Source organism: Zingiber officinale, chromosome 3A (assembly GCF_018446385.1).
Source record: "Zingiber officinale cultivar Zhangliang chromosome 3A, Zo_v1.1, whole genome shotgun sequence".
In the NCBI taxonomy this organism is placed as follows: domain Eukaryota; kingdom Viridiplantae; phylum Streptophyta; class Magnoliopsida; order Zingiberales; family Zingiberaceae; genus Zingiber; species Zingiber officinale.
This window is the reverse complement of record NC_055990.1, coordinates 140,769,057-140,789,400: the sequence shown is the minus strand read 5'-3', so window position 1 is coordinate 140,789,400 and position 20,344 is coordinate 140,769,057. Positions and strand designations below refer to the sequence as shown.

At 39.3% G+C, this 20,344-nt stretch overlaps 2 protein-coding genes across 3 annotated transcripts in view; one reads left to right on the top strand and one right to left on the bottom strand.

The window, feature by feature from the left end:
• Positions 1-20,344, top strand: part of LOC122052556 (monooxygenase 3-like) — a 43,202-nt gene that overhangs the window by 8,663 nt on the left and 14,195 nt on the right. The gene's annotated exons all lie outside the window — the stretch shown is intronic.
• On the bottom strand, positions 13,443-14,329 carry LOC122050710. The gene is made up of 2 exons (XM_042611596.1): positions 13,857-14,329; positions 13,443-13,662 (listed from the first exon to the last, which is right to left on the bottom strand). The coding sequence occupies exons 1-2, from the start codon at positions 14,327-14,329 to the stop codon at positions 13,443-13,445; spliced, it is 693 nt and encodes a 230-aa protein (XP_042467530.1).

The window sequence follows — 20,344 nt, the reverse complement described above, 5'->3', positions numbered from 1 at the left end:
GAACTTTGGGAAAAGTTCTTAAAACTCTACGAAGAACCAACTGAAGCCGAATCCGACTCTTTGATAGACACCGAGCTGCCGACAGAACAGTCTGAGATGGAAGAAATTACCGAGACAGCCCCAACAGCCGAAGTACATCCCGAGAGTGATGAAGGGGGAGAATCTTCGGATAAAAGCAACTCGACAGGGGGAGAATCAACTACCGAAAAGGTAAGTCAGGTATGGATTCGAACCTCTGATCAATTAAATGATTCAATCGAAAAATTGCCTGAAGAGTCTTTCGAATCAGAAATTGAATCATCGAAAGAATTTTTCGAATTAGAAAATCAATTGTCAAACTTGCCTTGCAAATTATTATTAAAAGAATTTTGCAAGTTAGAAATCTCGTCGAAAAACTTTTGTAAATTGCAAAATATTTTTTCGAAAGAATTATGCAAATTAGAAATGATGTCAAAAACTTTCTTCGAATATTTTTTCGAATTACAAATTACTTTCTCGAAAGAGTTTTGCAATTCAGAAAATGAGTCATCGAAAAAGTGTTTCGGATTAAGAAATATATTATTAATAAATTCCTGCAAATTAGAATTTTTATTAAAAAATTCTTGCAAATTACAAAATATTCTTTCAAACGAATTTTGCACATTATCGAAAGAATTTTTTATAGCGTCGAAAAATTTTATCAAGTTAGAATCTATGCTATCGAAATATTTTTGTGAACTTGAAATTCAAAAAATAATAGAAATTAACATGATACAAATTGTTGCATGTTTAATATTTTTTGCTTTAAATCTGAAAAAGTGTGACTTAAGAATTTCTGATAAATTAAAATGGAAATTTAAACCTTCTGATTAAAGCATAAAATATATAAATAAATAAATGCATAGAAAATTTCTCTTTATCTTAATTATCTAAAATTTTCTTGCATAAAGTTTTCTGTTTAGAAACTTCTTAATCTTGATGTCGAATGACTTAGAAATTCATCTTGACTTAGAAATATTTCCCTGAAAATTATTGAAATATAGTTTCAAAATTTTTTTAATGTCAACCCCTAGATTTCGTTAGTACCCCATTTTTATTGTGATCAAAGGGGGAGAAGGGAAAGTATAAGTCTAGGGGGAGGTAGAAAAAATTGAAAATTAAAATTTGGAATGTTTGAAATTTAATTTTTTCTATCATGTTGCATGTTATTTCAATAAACTGTTTAATTTCATATCTATTGTTGACCCTAGCTTAACTTGGGTTGATCACACCAAAAAGGGGGAGATTGTTGGAACCCCAATGTTGTTTTGGTGTGATCAACAAGTTAAGTTAGGTCCTGCGTTGTTTCTAACCTTGTGTCTAAGTGTGCAGGAGCTTAGGAGCACAGGTACTCGAGCGGAAGACGCAGCTAGCGAGAAGGACGCTGGGCGTCCGAGGGACGAGGTGCTGCGAAAGAGTACACCGCGGACGAGAAGGAAGTGCGCGTGGGTCCGAGGTACGAAAGCCGAGCGGAAGATTGCTCGGGAGCAAGAGACGCAGCTAAGGTCGGCACGGGTGCACCGAGGGACTAAGTCTGCGAATGAGTACTGGTGGACGAGAAGGACACGCATGGCGAGAAGCCGGAGGGAAGCACGCTCGAGAAGACCGGAAGATGGGTTGGGTGAGCCCTATTCCGGATGTCGAGATCACCCAAGCAAGCGGAGCCGAGCAGAAAGACCCGGACCAGGCTCAGCGGAGAAGAGAGCACGGACCAAAAGTCAACTGGTTGACTTTAGCTCCGGCGCCCGGAACTATCCGGGCGCCCGGCTCCGGGCGCCCGGAACCATCCAGGCGCCCGGAATGGACTTTTTCAGATCGAGTTTTGACTCGATCCGACCGTTGGGGGATAAAATTTATCCCCCCAGGGCGCCCGGAACCCTTCCAGGCGCCCAGACCAAGACTATAAATATAGCCTTGGTCCAGAAGCTTAAAAAGAACTCACTGATTGTAAATCCAGTGCTTGCACACTCTCTTTTAGTCTAAGCTTCTGTTTTCTGCACTTCAACGCTGTACGAGGCTTCTCCGCCAGAAGGAGTTTTATTGAGCTTAATCTTCCTTGGATTAACAACCACATCGGTTGTAACCAAGTAAATCTTTTGTGCCTCGCTTTTTCTTTATGCTTTTAATTTACTGCTTAGTTTATTTATGCAAGTGTTAGCCTAAAGAGTTCGAGGAGGGTTTGTTTTCCTTTTTGTGTTAGCAGGATATCCAACAACCCCCTCCTAGCCGGCCCAACGGTCCTACATCAACTAGTAGAGATTCGTTGGCAGAATCTCAGATTCTGTGGAGTACTGTTGGCTATGTCCAACGATAAACTAATGGTGTTTCCAATTAATTGGTATGTAGGAAATGAGTTGACCCAGGATCAACTATTTTCACTCTATTTGAAGGAAGCTTGGGGAATGAAGAGTACTACTAATTTTTGTTGTATACTCTTAAGTGTTAGCCCTCAAGCCTCCAAGTCTAATACTCCTCTTTGTAAACTTCATTCTCAATCTTGTAAAGAAGAATAGTGCTTCGTGCGAGGTTTGCTCCACCGAGAAGGAGAACACATTAGTCAGAGATTACCAGGGACTAATCTATCGATGAATTGAGGGATCGTACACCTCAAGGACAAATCATGGAGTAGGAACTTTATCTTCGAACCACATTAAACAACCTTGTTAGAGTTTGTCGTCTTACCTTGTTTGATTTCATTATTCCGCTATGTACTAACAAGTTGTAGGAAGAGAAGGGATTAAGTGACTGTCTATTCAATCCCCTTCTAGCCAGACCATGATCTCCAATAGGTTAAAGGTTGATCGGACACTTTGTGATCGAAAGTCCAACGGAAAGTTAGCATGAGATGGAAAGTCCAAGTGGGCCAAGTGTTGATCGGACACTTGGTTAAAAAGCCCTGATATATCAAGGGTGACCGAATACTAGGCAATGAAAAGTCCCAACAAGTCACAGATGACTATAGGGTTGGGCAAAGAAACCCTAAACTTGAGATCAAAACTTAGGGTTGGGCAATCGATTTGCCCAAGTCCAAAGTGCCTAATCAATTCGAATATACTCCAATCGATTAGGATGATTGCCTAATCGATTGAGAGCTTTCGTGAGAGAACATAAGCTTGGTGAATCGATCGATTCAGCCTTCCCCAATCGATTAAACTAATCGATTGGGGCCTTTTTCATGAGAGAACAGAGAGCTTGGGAATTAATTGAGTAATCGATTAGGTTGTTTTCTCCCACGAATAGAAAGCTTTGAATTGATTGGAAAAATTGATTAGAAGCTACCAAATCAATTGGTATGACTCACCAATCGATTAGATGGGTGAAAAAGAGTTGTTCTATAGGTGTTTGAATGGTCGGCTGACATGGCAATCGATTAGGGTAAGCCTAATTGATTAGAGGCATTGAGTGAACCCTAGAAAAGGAGTTTCATGAGGATTTGAAGTCATTTTCGTTTACGCATGTTCTTAGAACATTGAGGAAGAAGTGATGTTGCATTTCTAGCCGATCAAGAGGCATTTCCAAGCAACAAGTATCAAGTTAAGCAATATTTCATTATAAAGTATTTACTTCCATTTTTGCTTGTATTCTTTGTAGGGGATCTTACGGTCAGCTAGAAGGGGGGTTGAATAGTTGTGCCCTCAATTTATCGCTTCCTATATATTTGTTAGCACAGCGGAATACAAACAATACAAATACAAATACGAAAGCTAAAGACTAAGACTAAGAAAGGAAATCCAAACCAATACACATCGATTTACATGTTTCGGAGATAACTTGCTCCTACTCCACGGCTATTCGTAAGGTGAATGATCCCTTAATTAGTCAGTGGATTAGTCCCCGAAAACTCCGGCTAGCTCAAACCTCCTTGTGGGTGGAGAAACCTCGCCACAAACTCACCAAGACCTCTTGGACACAAGGGAAACCTTGAGCACTGGTAGACTACTAATTAGACTTTAACCAAATCCAATTTCGTCAACTATAATCAAGCTTCCAAGCCTTGGTTATATAGGCCATGGGTTGGAAAACTCCGCCTACCAATAGACTGGTGAAAGTGTCAGTTGACTGCCCCTTTGGAGATTTGACCGTTACATCCCAACGACTGGATACCAGTCGACTGATAAAAGTATCAGTCGACTGCTCCACATTGGTCGAGCGAAGAGAAGCATTCTGCTCACTCCTAGTCGATTGCCCAGTTGACTACACTAGTCGACTGATGAAACCACCGGTCAATTGGTACCTAAGTACAATCTCTCAACACTCGGACCCTCACCCTTACGACTCACTTAATGATTCTTTGCAGCCTTGACCTCTTGCCTTCAAGCCTACTTCCTTTGGCTCTCGTCCCTCGAATGCATTCAAGCCCGCGGCTCGTCCCCAATGTCATCCTTCGCGTATGCCTCAAAATCGCTTCCCTCGGCCATTGTCCTTGCTGCCTTGTCCGCGGTCCCTCGGATGCTCCATCCTTCACCGGACCCAAAACCATCAACTTGAGTCATATGTGTATCCTGCAAACCTGCACAACTCAAATACACATATCAAATACAAGGGTGAACCTAACTTAAACTCTTTGCCCAAACACCAAAACACATGGTCGCACAGACCATTGAGATTTCTCCAACAATCTCCCTCTTTTTGATGTTTGGCAATACGTTTAAATTAGGGAAAACAAATAGCAAAACAATATGCTAAAAATAATGGACTTACGATGCCAAGGATACACACTTGAACTTACACTGCCGAATGGACTTACGTTGCCAAGGATACATACTTCGACTTACACCACCGAATGAACTTACGTTGCCAAGGCTACACACTTGGACTTACACCGCCGAATCAAAAATAATGCAACATGCATTTAAACTTATCCCAAGGGTCCCCCTACACCTAGGCTCCCCATTGAGTTAGGAATTTACCATAGGCTATTTAAGAACCTATCACAAAGCTCCCCCTACGCAAAGACACTAAGATTTTCCCAACTAAACCTTACTTCTCCTCCTTTCCCTAACATCCAAAAAGCTTCAATAATCTCTTAATTGTCAAAATTTATTATTCAAACTGACCCTAAACTCATGTATTTATCCCCCTAGGATCTCATACACATATACGAGCTGACCCGGTCAGAATCCAGTGCTGAAAATAATTTCAAACTGGTATCAGTCGAGTGCCAGAAGTATCAGTCGTCTGCCCTTATCGAAATCAACCCATAGAAGCATTCTGTGTTCGATATTCACTGTTACCAGTCGTTTGGTAATTGTATCAGTCGACTGGCACCCAAATTCCAGCCTATCCTATATTTCTAACCCGATTTTAGAAATGCACTAATAATTCTACATGCATCCAAAAATCTCCAAATTTTGTGGAGAGGTCTGTTTTACCCATATCTACTTAGGAAAAATACATTCAAAAATGTATCTATCATCAATTCCAAGATTGACGCAAAACTCAAAACTAGCTAAATGGTTCAATTGAACTTTGACCTAAAGTCCTAGTTTTGGCTTCCTCTTGATGTATTTGCTCATACTAACCCATAATGTATCCCTAGCATTGGTTTATATTGTCATGCCCCGGAGGAGTCCCTGTCCGAAGAAATTTCGACAGCATCTCCCCTGTACGGCGGACAATCTGAAACTTTCTACATCGCCCTCTGGGCCACATATACCTCGGCCAACACGGCCGGAACAATAACAATAATATAAACAATCACCCACGCAGTTAATAACTTAACAAACTGTAACAGTGATAATATGACTAAAAAATAACCCTACTCAACTACACTCATAAAGCTCAAATCCGACGATAAAATCAACTTACCTCTTCTGCCGTCTAGGCAAGCATGTAGTAAAACAAATCCAATAAAACTCATAGGCAATAAGAATCCATACAAGATCCAATTGTATCAACACAAAACAAGTCCAAACATAGTCTAAAACAAAAAAGACTAAAAGTTCAACACGACGTCCTCGTGGACTGCGGGGGACTAGCGACTGGAACTCTCCTGACAGCATCAACCTGAAAATAGTAAATATCCATGGGGTGAGTCAACTCCTCAGCGGGTAACAACTGATATGCATAATAAAGAAAATAACATCTAGCACTAATCATGCGTACAGTCTCCTGAAACTAGAAGGATAAATGCAACTGAAATAAGCAGGAGAAAACTGTACTAACCAGGACCAAGGTATATGGATATCAAGGTCATCAGACCGGAAGTGTCATAAATCCTGTATGCATGTCAAACATATGCATCCATCCAAATGCAGCAAATAAATGCAGCAAACACAAACACAACCAATAAATGCATCATGCATATGATGCCAATGACATGTCCTGGTCACCCCTACTCTCCAGTCAGCCGTCTCACATATAATGGTAAGACCGAGTGAGTAGAGCTGTGACAACCGTGCACTCTGCCATCACTACTCCTGATGAGTGACCGAGTGGACGGGATGCTGTCGGAGTACACCTATCCTCCTTACCCCAAATCATAAATGGGGGAGCTCAATGCTCTCATCTCCCGGTACACGATGACGGGGAGGGATCCCTGTCCTGCTACAACGTTGCGTCACACTAACCCATGAGTGGACCAACGGAGCCCTTGACAGAGCACCTGCTGCAACACACCCTGCCTGAATATACCACTAACCCATGAGTCGTCGTGTGAGCAGATACATGTAACTGACGATGTGCTCAACAACAATGGAGCCAACAATCGCACAGCATGCAATCATGCGAATGGTGCATGACACTAAGCATGGCAATATCCTAAACCAATCCATATATAAAAAATGTGTACTCTAGAATAAATTGACCTAATCAATGGTCTAGGTACACAGGTCAGATAAGGAATCAAAAACTCTAGGTCCTGAACATAATAGAAACATGGTTGTGTCACTACCTCTATAAATAGGCATAATCAGGTATACACTAGCATGATGTGCAAAATAAATAAACAAGCAAGCATGTAACAGGTCAGGTAGTGATCAACCGAAACAGATAACAAAACACAATCATTGCTATATGTTATAAATATTACTATGCATATCAAATGACATAAAGTCAAAGTACCCGCCTCCAATCGAAAAGTCCAAACTGGTAGTCGAGATACGCGTCTCGAGTCAAAGTCCTGTATCGAACATATAGATATATTTTATTTAGCTACAATTCTTATAAATAGCTAAATAAAACCTCTAACCCTAAATTAGGGTAAAACGCTAATCATACCAGTAGACAAATTCCAAACCTAATCCATATATATATATATAACCTACATGAACATTTCTTGCTAACATAACTTAACACGAAACTTACCAATTCGAAGACTTCTCTGTTGACTCACAACATAGGATGGTCGCTGCTGGAAATTGGTGGTAGGAGCAAGATAAACTGCTACTGCCCTCTATGCGATTTACCCCAATCAGCACTAATCCCTAAATGTAGTTCCTACATTCCAAATCAAACCAAAATTAACAGCCAGCTAAGTATAGATCAATCACCTAAAATTCTGATCAACTTAAAGTTGTACCTGATCTAACAATACCTAGCTCTTCCTGCGATGGCTCACTGCAAATCGAAGAGTCCGCTGAATTGTGATTTAGGCAATGCTTGATCTGACTGCCAGCAAAACCACAGCCACCCTGGGTAAATATCAAGTCGTGGTGAAGGTCAGTGCTAGGGCTCGGAAAAGTGGAGCCTACTGTGGCTCTGCGCCGGCGATGAAGAGTCTCGACGCAGGCGTGATCAAGGCCAAGAGGAGGCAATGGGCCGAGACGCCGTGAACAGGTGGAAGAAGCAAGATGGCGTTCGGCAATGGCACGCAGAGGAAGAACTAGGCTCAGCGTGGTGGACACACGGTGCCGGTCGGTTGTGGGTGACAACGGCGGCGCAAGATCACAGGGGAGGCCGGTGGTGCTAGGGCACGACCCAATCGACGCTGGCATTGCTGGACGGTGTCGGCCGATCGACTCCCTTGTGGCGTCGGCGTCGGGAAGAAGAGAAGAAAGGTGGAGGCTCGCGGCTCGCTAGGGCACAAAAGAAGGGAAAGAGAAGAAGGAAAGGGGCTCGGCGAGGGAGAAGTAGAGAAGAGGAGAAACCGCCGCGTGCGCGTGCGGTTAGGGCTTCGGCGTCAGGTTCGGCAGTGAGGGAGAGAAAACGGCGAGGAAAGCAAATAAGAAAAAAAAATAAAAAGAAAAATAAAGGAAAAAGGAATAAAGAAAATCAACATTTCCTCGTTAAAACGGGGTAGCCTAAACAGGCTTTCCCGGGCCCCGTTTTTATCCCCGTAAACTCGTCCATACGAGCTCCGAAAAATTTTCAAAAATTTTGAAAATTTTCCCTTATTAATATTCGCCTATTTTCGGTATTTTACATATATGACATCTATATATCAAAAACCAATTATCATGTAATGTGACCCCAATGTCATATTTCCTTGCATGAAACACAACCCAATGTGTGCCAATTCCCTAGGTTTGAGATTCAAGTCCATCTCCAAATCATTTGGCACACTCCATGGCTCCTCTAGACTCCCAAGTAGGACACACTTGAGATCCATTTTCCATACGTCCAAACTTAACTCTTAGAGCTCCCTCTAGAGCTCTTAACTTTGGTCACCTCCCTAGATGACTCATCCACAATTGATAGGCCACATCGGTGCACCTCTGGTGACACTTGGCCTACAAACCTAACCTTCTTAATCTTGGACATCTTGTCCTTGGTTAATTTTTTCTTACCTTTAAATGGTTTTCCCTTGTCATTTCTTAACTTCTCCTTGCTATAGTCATATGCAACCCTAGCATAAGACTTTCCCTTAGCATTGGAGACACTAGATCGGTATCCTAGACCCGATCTATCATTGTTGGGTCTTTGGCTACCCAACACCATACTTAACCCTCTAGATCCAACCGTGAATCTAGCTAGGGTTTTCTCCAAACTATTAAGCTTTGCTTTCAAAGCTTGATTTTCCATTTCTAGGTTCCTAACCCTAGAATTGACTTGTCCATATTGGGCATTCCTAGACCTACCCATCTTTCTAGACATATATCTCCCCTTCTTGGGATTTTTGCCTAGGTTCTCCATTACCTTCTTCTCCTTAGGTAATGAGAATCTAACATGTTTAGGTTTATCATGCATAAATTTCCTAGGGTTTTGATCTATATTAACTCTATTCCTATCATAATATTTAAATCCAAAATTATACATGGGCATACTATGATTAACAAAATCATTTCTCCTAGCATGCATGGGAAAATAAGAATTTAAATTTAAATTTGAATTACACTTCAAATTAGGGTATACCTTCCTTACCCTTGAAGCTCTCCCTTAACATGAGCCTCCATTCTTCCTCCACTTCTTTTCCTACATCTTCAAATGTGCTAGCTTCTTGAGCTCTCCCTTCTTGGGGCATTTGGTATGGTAGTGGCCCTTCTCCCCACACGTGAAGCATTTAATGTGCATTCTCCTCTTTGGGGCTTCTTCATTCCTACAACCCAGGTTAGTATTTAAAACAACTTGATTGGATTTAGGAGTTACCTTCTTCTTACCCATTAGACACCTACTCTTGTAGTGTCCCTTCTCATTGTACCTGAAACAAATTATGTGGTCCTTTGACTTCACTTCGGCGGAGGTGCTTGTTAGGTTGACCACTTCAAATACCTCCTCTTCATCCTCTTCACTTGTCTTGGATTCTTCTTCAATCCTTGAGGATGTAGATGATGTCTCATCTTCCTCATCCACACTTGTGGATGGCCTTTCTTCATCCTTCTCCTCCTCAAAAGTTGAGCATGGATCGACTTCCGGTTGCTCCTCCTCTACTTGAGCCACTTCTTTCTTTTCTTCGGATTTTCTTTCTTCTTGTGTAGGCATGAGTTCTTCTCCTAGAACCATCTTTACCTTGCTCCACAACTTGTGAGCATTCTTGTATTCACCTACACAACTTATCACATTAGAAGGCAAAAGTTCAATCAAAATTGATATTGCCTTTGAATTTGCCTCTGATCGTGTGGTTTGATCATCCGTCCAATGTTGTGGTCGGAGTCTCTTTCTTTTCTTTTCTCTTCGGACTTCAAATGGTTCCTCGACGGCCATCATTATGTCCCAATCCGTCTTGAGGAAGTTCTTCATCTTCACCATCCAAAAGGTGATGTCCCATAAACTTTCTCCTTCAAACATTGGCGGATCTATCAAGACGGTCATCTTTGCTTCCTTGGCGGTTAGTCCAATGGAGAGCGGCCTCGCTCTGATACCACTTGTAGGGGATCTTACGGCCGGCTAGAAGGGGGGTTGAATAGTCGTGCCCCTAATTAATCGCTTCCTATATATTTGTTAGCATAGCAAAATACAAACAATATAAATACTAATATGAAAACTAAAGACTAAGACTAAGATAAGACTAAGAAAGGAAATGCAAATCAATACACGTCGATTTACGTGGTTCGGAGATAACTTGCTCCTACTCCATGACTGTCTGTAAGGTGGACGATCCCTCAATCCGTCGGTGGATTAGTCCCCGAAAACTCCAGCTAGCTCAAACACCCTTGTAGGTGGAGAAATCTCGTCACAAACTCACCAAGACCTCTTGGACACAAGGGAAACCTTGAGCACTGATAGACTACTAATTAGACTTTAACCCAGTCAAATTTCGTCAACTATAACCAAGCTCCCAAGCCTTGTTTATATAGGTCACGGGTTGGAAAATTCCGCCTACCAGTCGACTGGTGAAAGTGTCAGTCGGCTACCCCCTGTGGAGATTCAACCATTACATCCCAATAGTTCGATACCAGTCGATTGGTAAAAATACCAGACGACTGCTCCACACTGGTAGAGCGAACAGAAGTATTCTGTTCTCTCCCAGTTGACTGCTCAATCAACTACACCAGTCGACTAATGAAACCACCAGTCGATTAATGAAACCACCAGTTGACTGGTACCCGAATACAATCTCTCAGCACTCAGACCCTCACCCTTACGACTCACTTGATGCTTTTTTGCAGCATTGAGCTCTTGCCTTCAAGCCTACTTCCGTTGGCTCTCGTCCCTCGGATGCATTAAAGCCCGCAGCTCATCCCCAATGTCATCCTTTGTGTATGCCTCGAAGTTGCTTCTCTCAGCCCTTGTCCTTGCTGCCTTGTCCACGGTCCCTCGGATGCTCCATCCTTCACCAAACCCGAAGCCATCAACCTGAGTCATATGTGTATCCTTCAAATCTGCACAACTCAAATATACATATCAAATACAAGAGTGAACCTAACTTAAACCCTTTGCTCAAACACCAAAACACATGGTCGCCCGAACCATTGAGATTGCTCCAACATTCTTGTTATATTCTCGTGTTCGAGATTGTATAAGGCTTCTCCACCTCTGGAAAGTTTCTGAGGAGTGTGTTCATATTGGAGCATAGCACACTATATAGATCCTTGGATTAATCACCTTAAGGAGATGGATACCTAGTAAATTCGAGGTGTTAGCATTGTGGAGTTTTAGCTTTGAGTTTCTACCAAAAATAATCATCAAAGAAGCGAACGAATCTATTAACCCCTCTTCTAGCTCTCTACCTGTTCTAACACATGCCATATTTTAGAAGTAAGAGTGGTCGGAATAACATTGGGTCAAAGCAGGAAAGAGAACAATTACTAGGAAGAAGAATCGCCAGAGCAGGAAAAGGAATCATCGAAGGAGAAACCCCCTAAATTTGCCTTTTCTCGACAGGGTTTTTTAGATATTTTAGCAACGAATTTAATTAAATTTGTCACTAAAATACATAAATATTAGTGATAAAGTTAATTAAGTTTGCTCTTAACATATATTAGCAATGAATGTAATTAAATTCATCATCCTATCAACTTTCGATGGTAGGATAGTTGTCTACCATGGTGGTGACTAGTAAGGAAGAATTAGGGTTCGATTCCGGAGAGGGAGCCTAAGAAATGACTACCACATCCAAGGAAGGCAGCAGGCGCACAAATTACCCAATCCTGACACGGGGAGGTAGTGACAATAAATAACAATATTGGGCTCTTTGAGTTTAGTAATTGGAATGAGTACAATATAAATCCCTTAACGGGGATCCATTGGAGGGTAAATCTGGTGCCAACAGCCGCGGTAATTCCAACTCCAATAACGTATATTTAAGTTGTTGCAGATAAAAAACTCGTAGTTGGACCTTGACGTAAATATTAGTGATGAATTTAATTAAATTTGTCACTAATATACATAAGTGTTAGTGACAAATAATTCCAAATTTCATTGCCAATATTTTTTTCGAGCGATGCCCTAATAAATTAATAGCGACGAATTATTAGAACCGTCACTAATAATTTGATTATTTGCAATGAATTATTAAAATTGTTGCTAATAATTTGAGTTTTTGAGCCGATCTATTATTTCGTCGCTAATAATTCTATTTAGCTACGAACCGTTAATTCGTCGCTAATATTTCGTCGTTATTTTAATAATTTCTTATAGTGCTACCACATTCACTTTTAACTCATTCCACTTATTCCTTTGATTTCACTTCTCTATTATTGCTTTATACTACAAGGAAAGTATGGATTAGCGACCGAAATTTTTAGATCGCTAAGGTATTTAGCAATGGAATTAAAAGTCTAGCTCTTATAAAATACCCTTCTTTTCTCCTTTTCTTCACCTTTTCAATCTCAGCCTGCATCAAAACTATTTTAGTATGAAACAATAAATACCTACAGACAAACTTTGGAGATGTAGCAAATAAAAAGAACTAAGTAAATTGGACAAAATTCTAGCTCCTATAAACTTTTAATCAGTTCTTTATTAAAAAAATAGAATATAGAAGATTAAACTGAATTACTTAAAAGAGACAAATCCAAGAAAATCTACTTAGGTTTATGCAATGGCATACACTTTTTTTACCCGATTACAAAGATTTATCTTTATTCATAACAATAACCATCATTCATTTCCCTTGAACACAACATGACTTAGGCAGTGTTATTAGAGGTGCGAGGTGCACTGAGGCGCAAAAGACTCCTAGAGCCCGAGGCGTACCGAGGCGCAAAGGGCTCTCAGAGCCCGAGGCATGCACCTCTTGAACATAAGGTTGATTACTAAACTACTGACACATTCATATAATATGTCAAATATGATAACTATTAATATTCCACACACACAAATATCAAATATGACAAGCAAAATAACATCATGATAAAATTAATAAAAGTTTCAAACTTTCAAGTTTCAACTTTCTAATCTAAACTAACGAAGTTCATCAAAACAAGCGTAATCAGCCAAATTAATCATCAAGCTCAAGATCATCTTCATTGTATTCTTCTTCTTTATCTTCTTCTACTTCAAATTCAATTTCTTCTTGTTCTTCTTCATCTCTAAGTCTTAGAGATGAGTGTCTCATGGAGGAAGATGTATTTCCTTTCTTGACTTGTTTAGGCCTAGCATGTGAACTAGAGGCCATGGATGTAATATTTTTTTCCTCTAGTACAATATTCAGGTTCTTCAGCTCTACTAGCCCTAGCAATGACATCCCATGTCAAGTCATCACCATCAAAAATCAACTCATCTTCTTCATTATCACTTTCTTCATCCATTCTATCCATCAACCATTCATTATTATCATCAATATCTGTCAAAGAGATGGGGGTCAATCTTATCATGGGCATCATACTGAAGTTTTAAGGAACGATTGTATTTCACAAATACCAAATCATTTAAGCGCTGTTGAGCTAGCCTATTCCTTTTTTTGCTGTGAATCTACAAAATGTCAAAAATCACAATAAGTATAATAAAATAGTAAAGAATATTTTCTACTTATAAAAGTAACATACTAATAGTATTATGCATTTATATTTATTACATACCCGCTCAAATACACGCCAATTGCGCTCACAGTCGGAAGCACTACAAGTAAGGCTAAGCACTTTATAGCAAACTTTTGCAGTTCTGGGGTATTTGCTCCGTAGCATTCCCACCATTCTGCTGGAAATAATACTATTCTATGTATAATTGTCACATTCCTCCCAAATAACCCTTCTGCCTTTCGATATATAGAGAGTTGGGTAGTGATTTTATCTTGTTCAACAGCGTTTGAAACAAATCTCTCCATAGCTTCAAACAAACCATTCACCACTTCTCCATAGATATTTGAATATGTGTCTGAACAAACATATTCTAGATTCAAATAATGTCTTGCAGCATGCAGAGGCCAATGAAGTTGGCATTCCCATCTCTTATCAATGATCTCAAACACTTCTTTGTATTTATCTTCTTTCTCCTTAAAGACTTTCATAATTGCTTCTTTTGCCCTATCTATAGCCTCATAAATATAGTCCATTGCAAGTTTTCTTTCGCCATCAACCAATCTTAGAACACGGACTAAAGGACCATATATCTTTACAATATACACAATACTGCTCCAAAATCTAAGTGTCATGATGATTTTAGCTACCTTCTTCCCCGCCGCTTCTTTTGCCCATTTACTCTCTGTCCAATCCTTTGAAATGAATATTTTTCTTAAATTTTACTTTTGTAGGTGCATCCTTTCAAGAGTGAGAAAAGCAGTAGCAAATCTTGTGACACCCACCCAACAAAGTTCTTTTTGTCTTGTGAATTTCCTCAACATATTTACCATGTCGGAGCGAACATAAATGTAAGCATTCACACTCATTACCTTCTTCAATTTTGCTTTAAAATTAAGCAATTTTCCAATATCTTCTAAGATCAAGGTAACGTAGTGAGTAGCACAAGGAGTCCAATATAAGTGTGGTCTTTTGCTTCTAATAATTTTCATACAAAAAAAGTTAGAAATCTAGATAAGTTTAACATATATAAGAAAAAGCATAATGATAAGAAAAAATTAAATAAATTCTTACCAGCAAGCACATTGTTATTTGCACTATTCATAACAACTTGAACAATATTTGCTTCTCCTACACGCTCCATAAATCGATCAAGTAACTAAAATGTTTTCTCTCCAATTTTGCATAATCAGAAGCATCAACCGATTCGATGAAAGCTGAACCTTTAGGAGGATTCACTAAAAAATTAATCAATGTCCTCTGTCTTTTGTTTGTCTGTCCATCTGCCATTAAACTACAACTATACTTAGCCTATTCTATTTCACACGACTTAATGTAATCATTTGTAGCACTATCAATGCCCTTTTTTAGAAAAGGAACTCGTACCTCATCATAACTAGGTCCTTTTAGACCTACACCATATTGGCCAACCAAGTCCACTATCCTTTTGAAGCTTGAATAGTTAACGACATTAAAAGGAATTGTTGCATCATACATCCGCCCAGTTATGGCCATACAAGCCTTTTCCCTCAATTCTTTCTTGTATGCCTCATCTATTGTAGTTTGCCTCTCTTTACCCTTCCTACTTTCAACATTTTTTTCACATTAAGAGCAAAACACATATCCATTAGACCCATTTGTCTTGGCTTTTTTTTTGTATATTCACTGATCTAGAACTTGTACTTGTACTTATAGGTGGCACAGCTTTAGCTCCAATATCATTCATATCAATATCATCACCAAGAGGGTCTACATCCTCAAAGTCCAATGTCACAAGTTTAGAAAGATTACTTTTCTTCATCTTTTTCTCCATGAAATTTTTAATTTAACATCGTTTGCAAGTAGTAGTATTTCAAAACCCCCCAACAAGATGTTTTGCATGATGGATACCCCCTTTTATAATTTTTTGATAAAAGTTACAAATCAAATCATTTTTGTTATCCGGATTAACTTTTTGAAAGTAATTCTATCCCGAATCTTTTGATATATATGTTGGAGTATCACTACTACCTTTCATGATAATTGAACAAGAAAATAACCTGAAAAATTAAAAATAAAATAAAATAAAGGTACTTTAATGGAAAAGTACTATACCAGGCACCAACAATAGAAATGTACTGCACCACTAGTATCGATAATTGAAAAACAAGGGAAAAAAAAAGAAAAACAAGGGGAAAAAAAGAAAAAAACAAGACCAAAAACAAAATAAAAAATCGGAAAGCAGTTCTACAGTGTCAGCAATAGAAAACAAAATACAAAAAGAAAAATATGAAAAAAAAAAGAAAAAATAGGACCAAAAAAAATAAAAAATGGGGCAGCAGCAAAATCAGACAGTAGTTTTGCTGTCGACAAGAAGAAAAAAGAAAAAGAGGAAGAAAAGAAGATACCAGAACACAGAACAAAAATAAGAAAAAAAAAAGAAAAAGTGGAAGAAAAGAAGATACTAGAACACAAAACAAAAAGAAGAAAACAAGACGATGAAAAAATGAAGAAAAATTGAATAGTGAAAACGAAGAAGAGGAAGAAAAATAAAAGAAATAACAGAAGAAGAGAAGAAGCGAAGAAGAAGATTATAGAAGAAGAAGAAGAAGAAGGAGAAGAGAAGAAGATAAAGTGAAGAGCAGAAAAATAGAAAAAAAAAAGAAGGAAAAAACACATACCTGGGCGACGGTGTGACTCAGCAACGACGGCGGCAGAGGGAATACCTGGGCGACGACACGACTCTTCTTCAAATTCAGGTTTCTTCTTCTTCTTGCATTCTTTTCTTCTTCCCTTTTATCCTTTTCTTCTCCTCTCCGTGCCCTTATTTCAAACCAAATTGGCTTGAAATGCTTTTTTGGTTAAAAATCCAAAAATAGTTCACGTTCACGTTCATGATCACGCCTCGTCCGCCTCGATCGTGCCTCCGTTGAGGTGCGAAGGCACCCTAGGCGCGTCCAAGCGTGTGCCTGACGAACAACGGCCACCTCGCATGGGATAAGGCAATTTTGCTGGCACCTTGTGTGCCTTATGCCTTGGGCGCGCCTTTAACACCCCAAGTCTCAGGAGAGAATGAAAAATCATACTCAAAATTGTAAACTTAGCAAATACAGACTGACAAATTATATGCAGATGCAACCATTTTAGTCATGGAAGTTGAGATGTAGTAAAAATTATATGCAGATGCAATTAAAGTGTATATTATCTAAAAGGAAACAACTTTGCATTTGATGCAACCATTTTAGTGATAGGTGAAGCAAACCTTAAACACCACTATGGGTTTTAAGTCATGCACTCATGAGTACCCAAACAAGGAATAAGCTTGGTGGACTAGGAAATTATACCTCCTTAGTTGCTAAAGTCATATGTGTTGGGCAATCTGTTGTCAGAGATATTGAGAAAAAGTATTGAATTGAATTACACAAAATCAATTCTAACTTATCTATTGAGATGATCTAAGTGAATAATCTCATACTATCAGTGGAGCTGGTTTTGCCAAGCTTCTAGTGGTCCAAGTTGTAGAGTTGATGCGGTGAGTAGCAGAATCGAGAGTCGATCGCCTAGTCGAGAAGGGAATTCGCTAAGATACTAAGGTTTGTGCTCAACGCAGTTTCCTTAAAATAAATTCGCCCCACCTCTAACTGTGTTTCAAGATTCTCTCGGGTCGTCTATTTCCCATGATACAACGACAAAACCATGCACACAATCAAGTACTAGTTATTCGTGGTGAACTGAGAATGCACCCGAGTATTATCACGAGTAGTTCAGCCAAACGGGTGCACGGCTAGGAGAGTTTTTGGAAGAACACGGGTGGACAGAGATTTTCTTCTTGTCTTCCTCTTGCTCTCTCTTTTGCTTATCTTCCGCTGCTCTCTCCTTTGCTTAAGATCCAACCTCCTTATATAGGAGTTCTCACCTTGCTTGCAATGAATGACCAAATTATGGTCATTTAATATTGGGTTTAAGGTCACCATTAATGGGTTTAATATTTTCATTAATGTCGAGATGTTACAGAATTATTATTAATGGGTTTAATGTTGCCATTAATGTCGAGACGTTATAAAGTCACCATTAATGAGTTTAATATCGCCATTAATGTCGAGACGTTATGGAATCACTATTAATTTTATATTAATGCTTATGTTACACTCTTGAGTAGGTAACAAAAAGAGATTCAGGTGGCAAAATGTTGGTTCATTCTTGCAGGTAAATTTTACCTCAACCAGTCTGGCATTCAACGCGCACAGGTCGTACTCGCACACGAGTCAACTTGGTTCAATGCAAATTCAGACCCTGGATTTGCATCCACCCCTACACATTCACATGTGATAAAGTCTCTACACATGCATATGTTAACAACATCAATGCATGTGCCATGATTTAAACCAACAACAAAGTCAAGAGACTTCTAATGTGGGACTAAAAATCCATGCACAATAGAGTCTCTTCGTCTCCATCTCTTTATTCAATTCACATTTTCAACAATCTCCTACATGAATGAAATACAGTGTATGTGCTAACATTCAGCAGTTGAGTCGAGTATAGGATAGGTAGGTTTTACCCTTTACACCTTCCCTTGTGAAGATGTGTTTGCATATTGGCTGATAGTAGACATAATGTCCTTGAACTATTTTGTCGACTGTGTAAATATTGACATATCTCACCTATGACTCTTCCTGATACAATTCAGTTCTCATAAGTGTGTTCATTCTTGACCATAAACACGTCTGGTTCTGTGAGAAGCTCTAAGAGTTCTGCCTCCAATTCTCTTCGAACTGACCCCCTTCTTTCTCACATAGGTGATCCCTCGAGAGTAGTCATCTGTTCTTCTTGATCATTAAAAGTATATCGGCTTGGTCCGGTCAATATTTTATTGGGTTATCCCTCACAGTATGTCTAGTCAGTGCAAATTAGTTATCCCTTTGAATCTAGTTCTTGGGATCTCCAGTCAGTATAGGTTGGGTGTCCTCTGTATTGATCGCTGATAACGGCATCAAACTCATTCCTCGTGATGAGCTTGCAACTAACTCTCAATTTAATCCTTTAGTTAGTGGATCCGCTAGGTTATCCTTTGACTTTACATAGTCAATAGTGATAACTCTCACGGAGAGTAGTTGTCTAATGGTATTATGTCTACGATATATATGTCTAGACTTATCATTATACAAATGACTTTATGTCTGACCAATTACTGATAGACTATCGCAATGTATGCAAATTGTCAGTATCAATTTCGATCATCTCAGAATATCTTCTAAGAACTATCGTAGTCATTTAACCTCTTCATCACATTTATCAAGAGCTACAAACTTATATTCCATTGTGAATCTGGTTATTACCATTTGGTTAGAAGATTTTCATAAATTGACTGCACCTCCCAAATTGAATACATATCCACTCATAGACTTAAAGTCTTTTATGTCAGATATTCAACTCGCATCACTGTATCCTTCGATCATAGCAGCATATCTCATATAGTGCATTCCATATTCATGAGTATATCTCAAGTACCTCAGTACTCTTGTTATCCCTTTCCAGTGCTCAACACCAGGATTACTCGTGTATCTACTCAATTTACTTACTACGTAGGCAAGTCTGGTCATGTACAACTCATCAGGTACATTAAACTTCCAATCATTCGAGAGTATTCTATCTGAAAGACACTTTCACCTGATATTTCGATAAATGTTGACTCGTATCTATCGATATTCATGCCAATGTAGTATTATCCTTGGTGAATTTCTCAAGAATCTTGTCCATGTAATGAGACTAACTAAGAATAAGTCCTTCTGTTGTTCTAAGAATATTGATTCCTAGAATCACATCAGTTAGGCTCATGTCTTTCATGTCAAATCTTGAGTCAACATATCTTTAGTGGATTCGATTATCTTATTATTACTTCCAATGATAAGTATATCATCTACATATAGGCACAAGATGACATAGTCATTCTCTGTGACTTTCATGTAGACACATTTATCATATTTATTAATTTTGATTCTACATTCCTTCATGATATTATCAAATTTCTCATGTCATTACTTTGGTACTTGTTTCTGTTAGGACCAAAAGTAGCTAGAGGGGGGGTGAATAGCTCGTCGCGTTCGCTCAGTGCTCGGCGTTGCTTGTTCCTTCAAAGATGTGCAGCGGAAAATACAGAAACAAACACACAACGCTAACACGGTTGGTTTTACTTGGTATCCACCTCACAAGAGGTGACTAATCCAAGGATCCACACCAACACACACACCCTCCACTAAATAAAACTCTCCTTTGTGGTAACTACCAAGGGCGGAGAAGCCCTACAATACTCAATACAAGAAGAGAGGGAAAGGATACAAGAAATACAAGCTTACAAGCTTACAATGAGTACAAAACCCTAACCCTAGCTTCTCTTCTTGGCTTTGATCCGCCTCTTGACTTGGAGAGCTTCCAAGATCCTTCAAGAACTGGCGATCTGAGCTTTGTGAGCGCTGTGGAGGAGTTGGCGAGAGCTCTGGAGTGAATCGGAGAAAAGGATGCCGCAGCCATCGAACGCCTGCAGCTATAAACGATGTCAACGGTCGGATCCC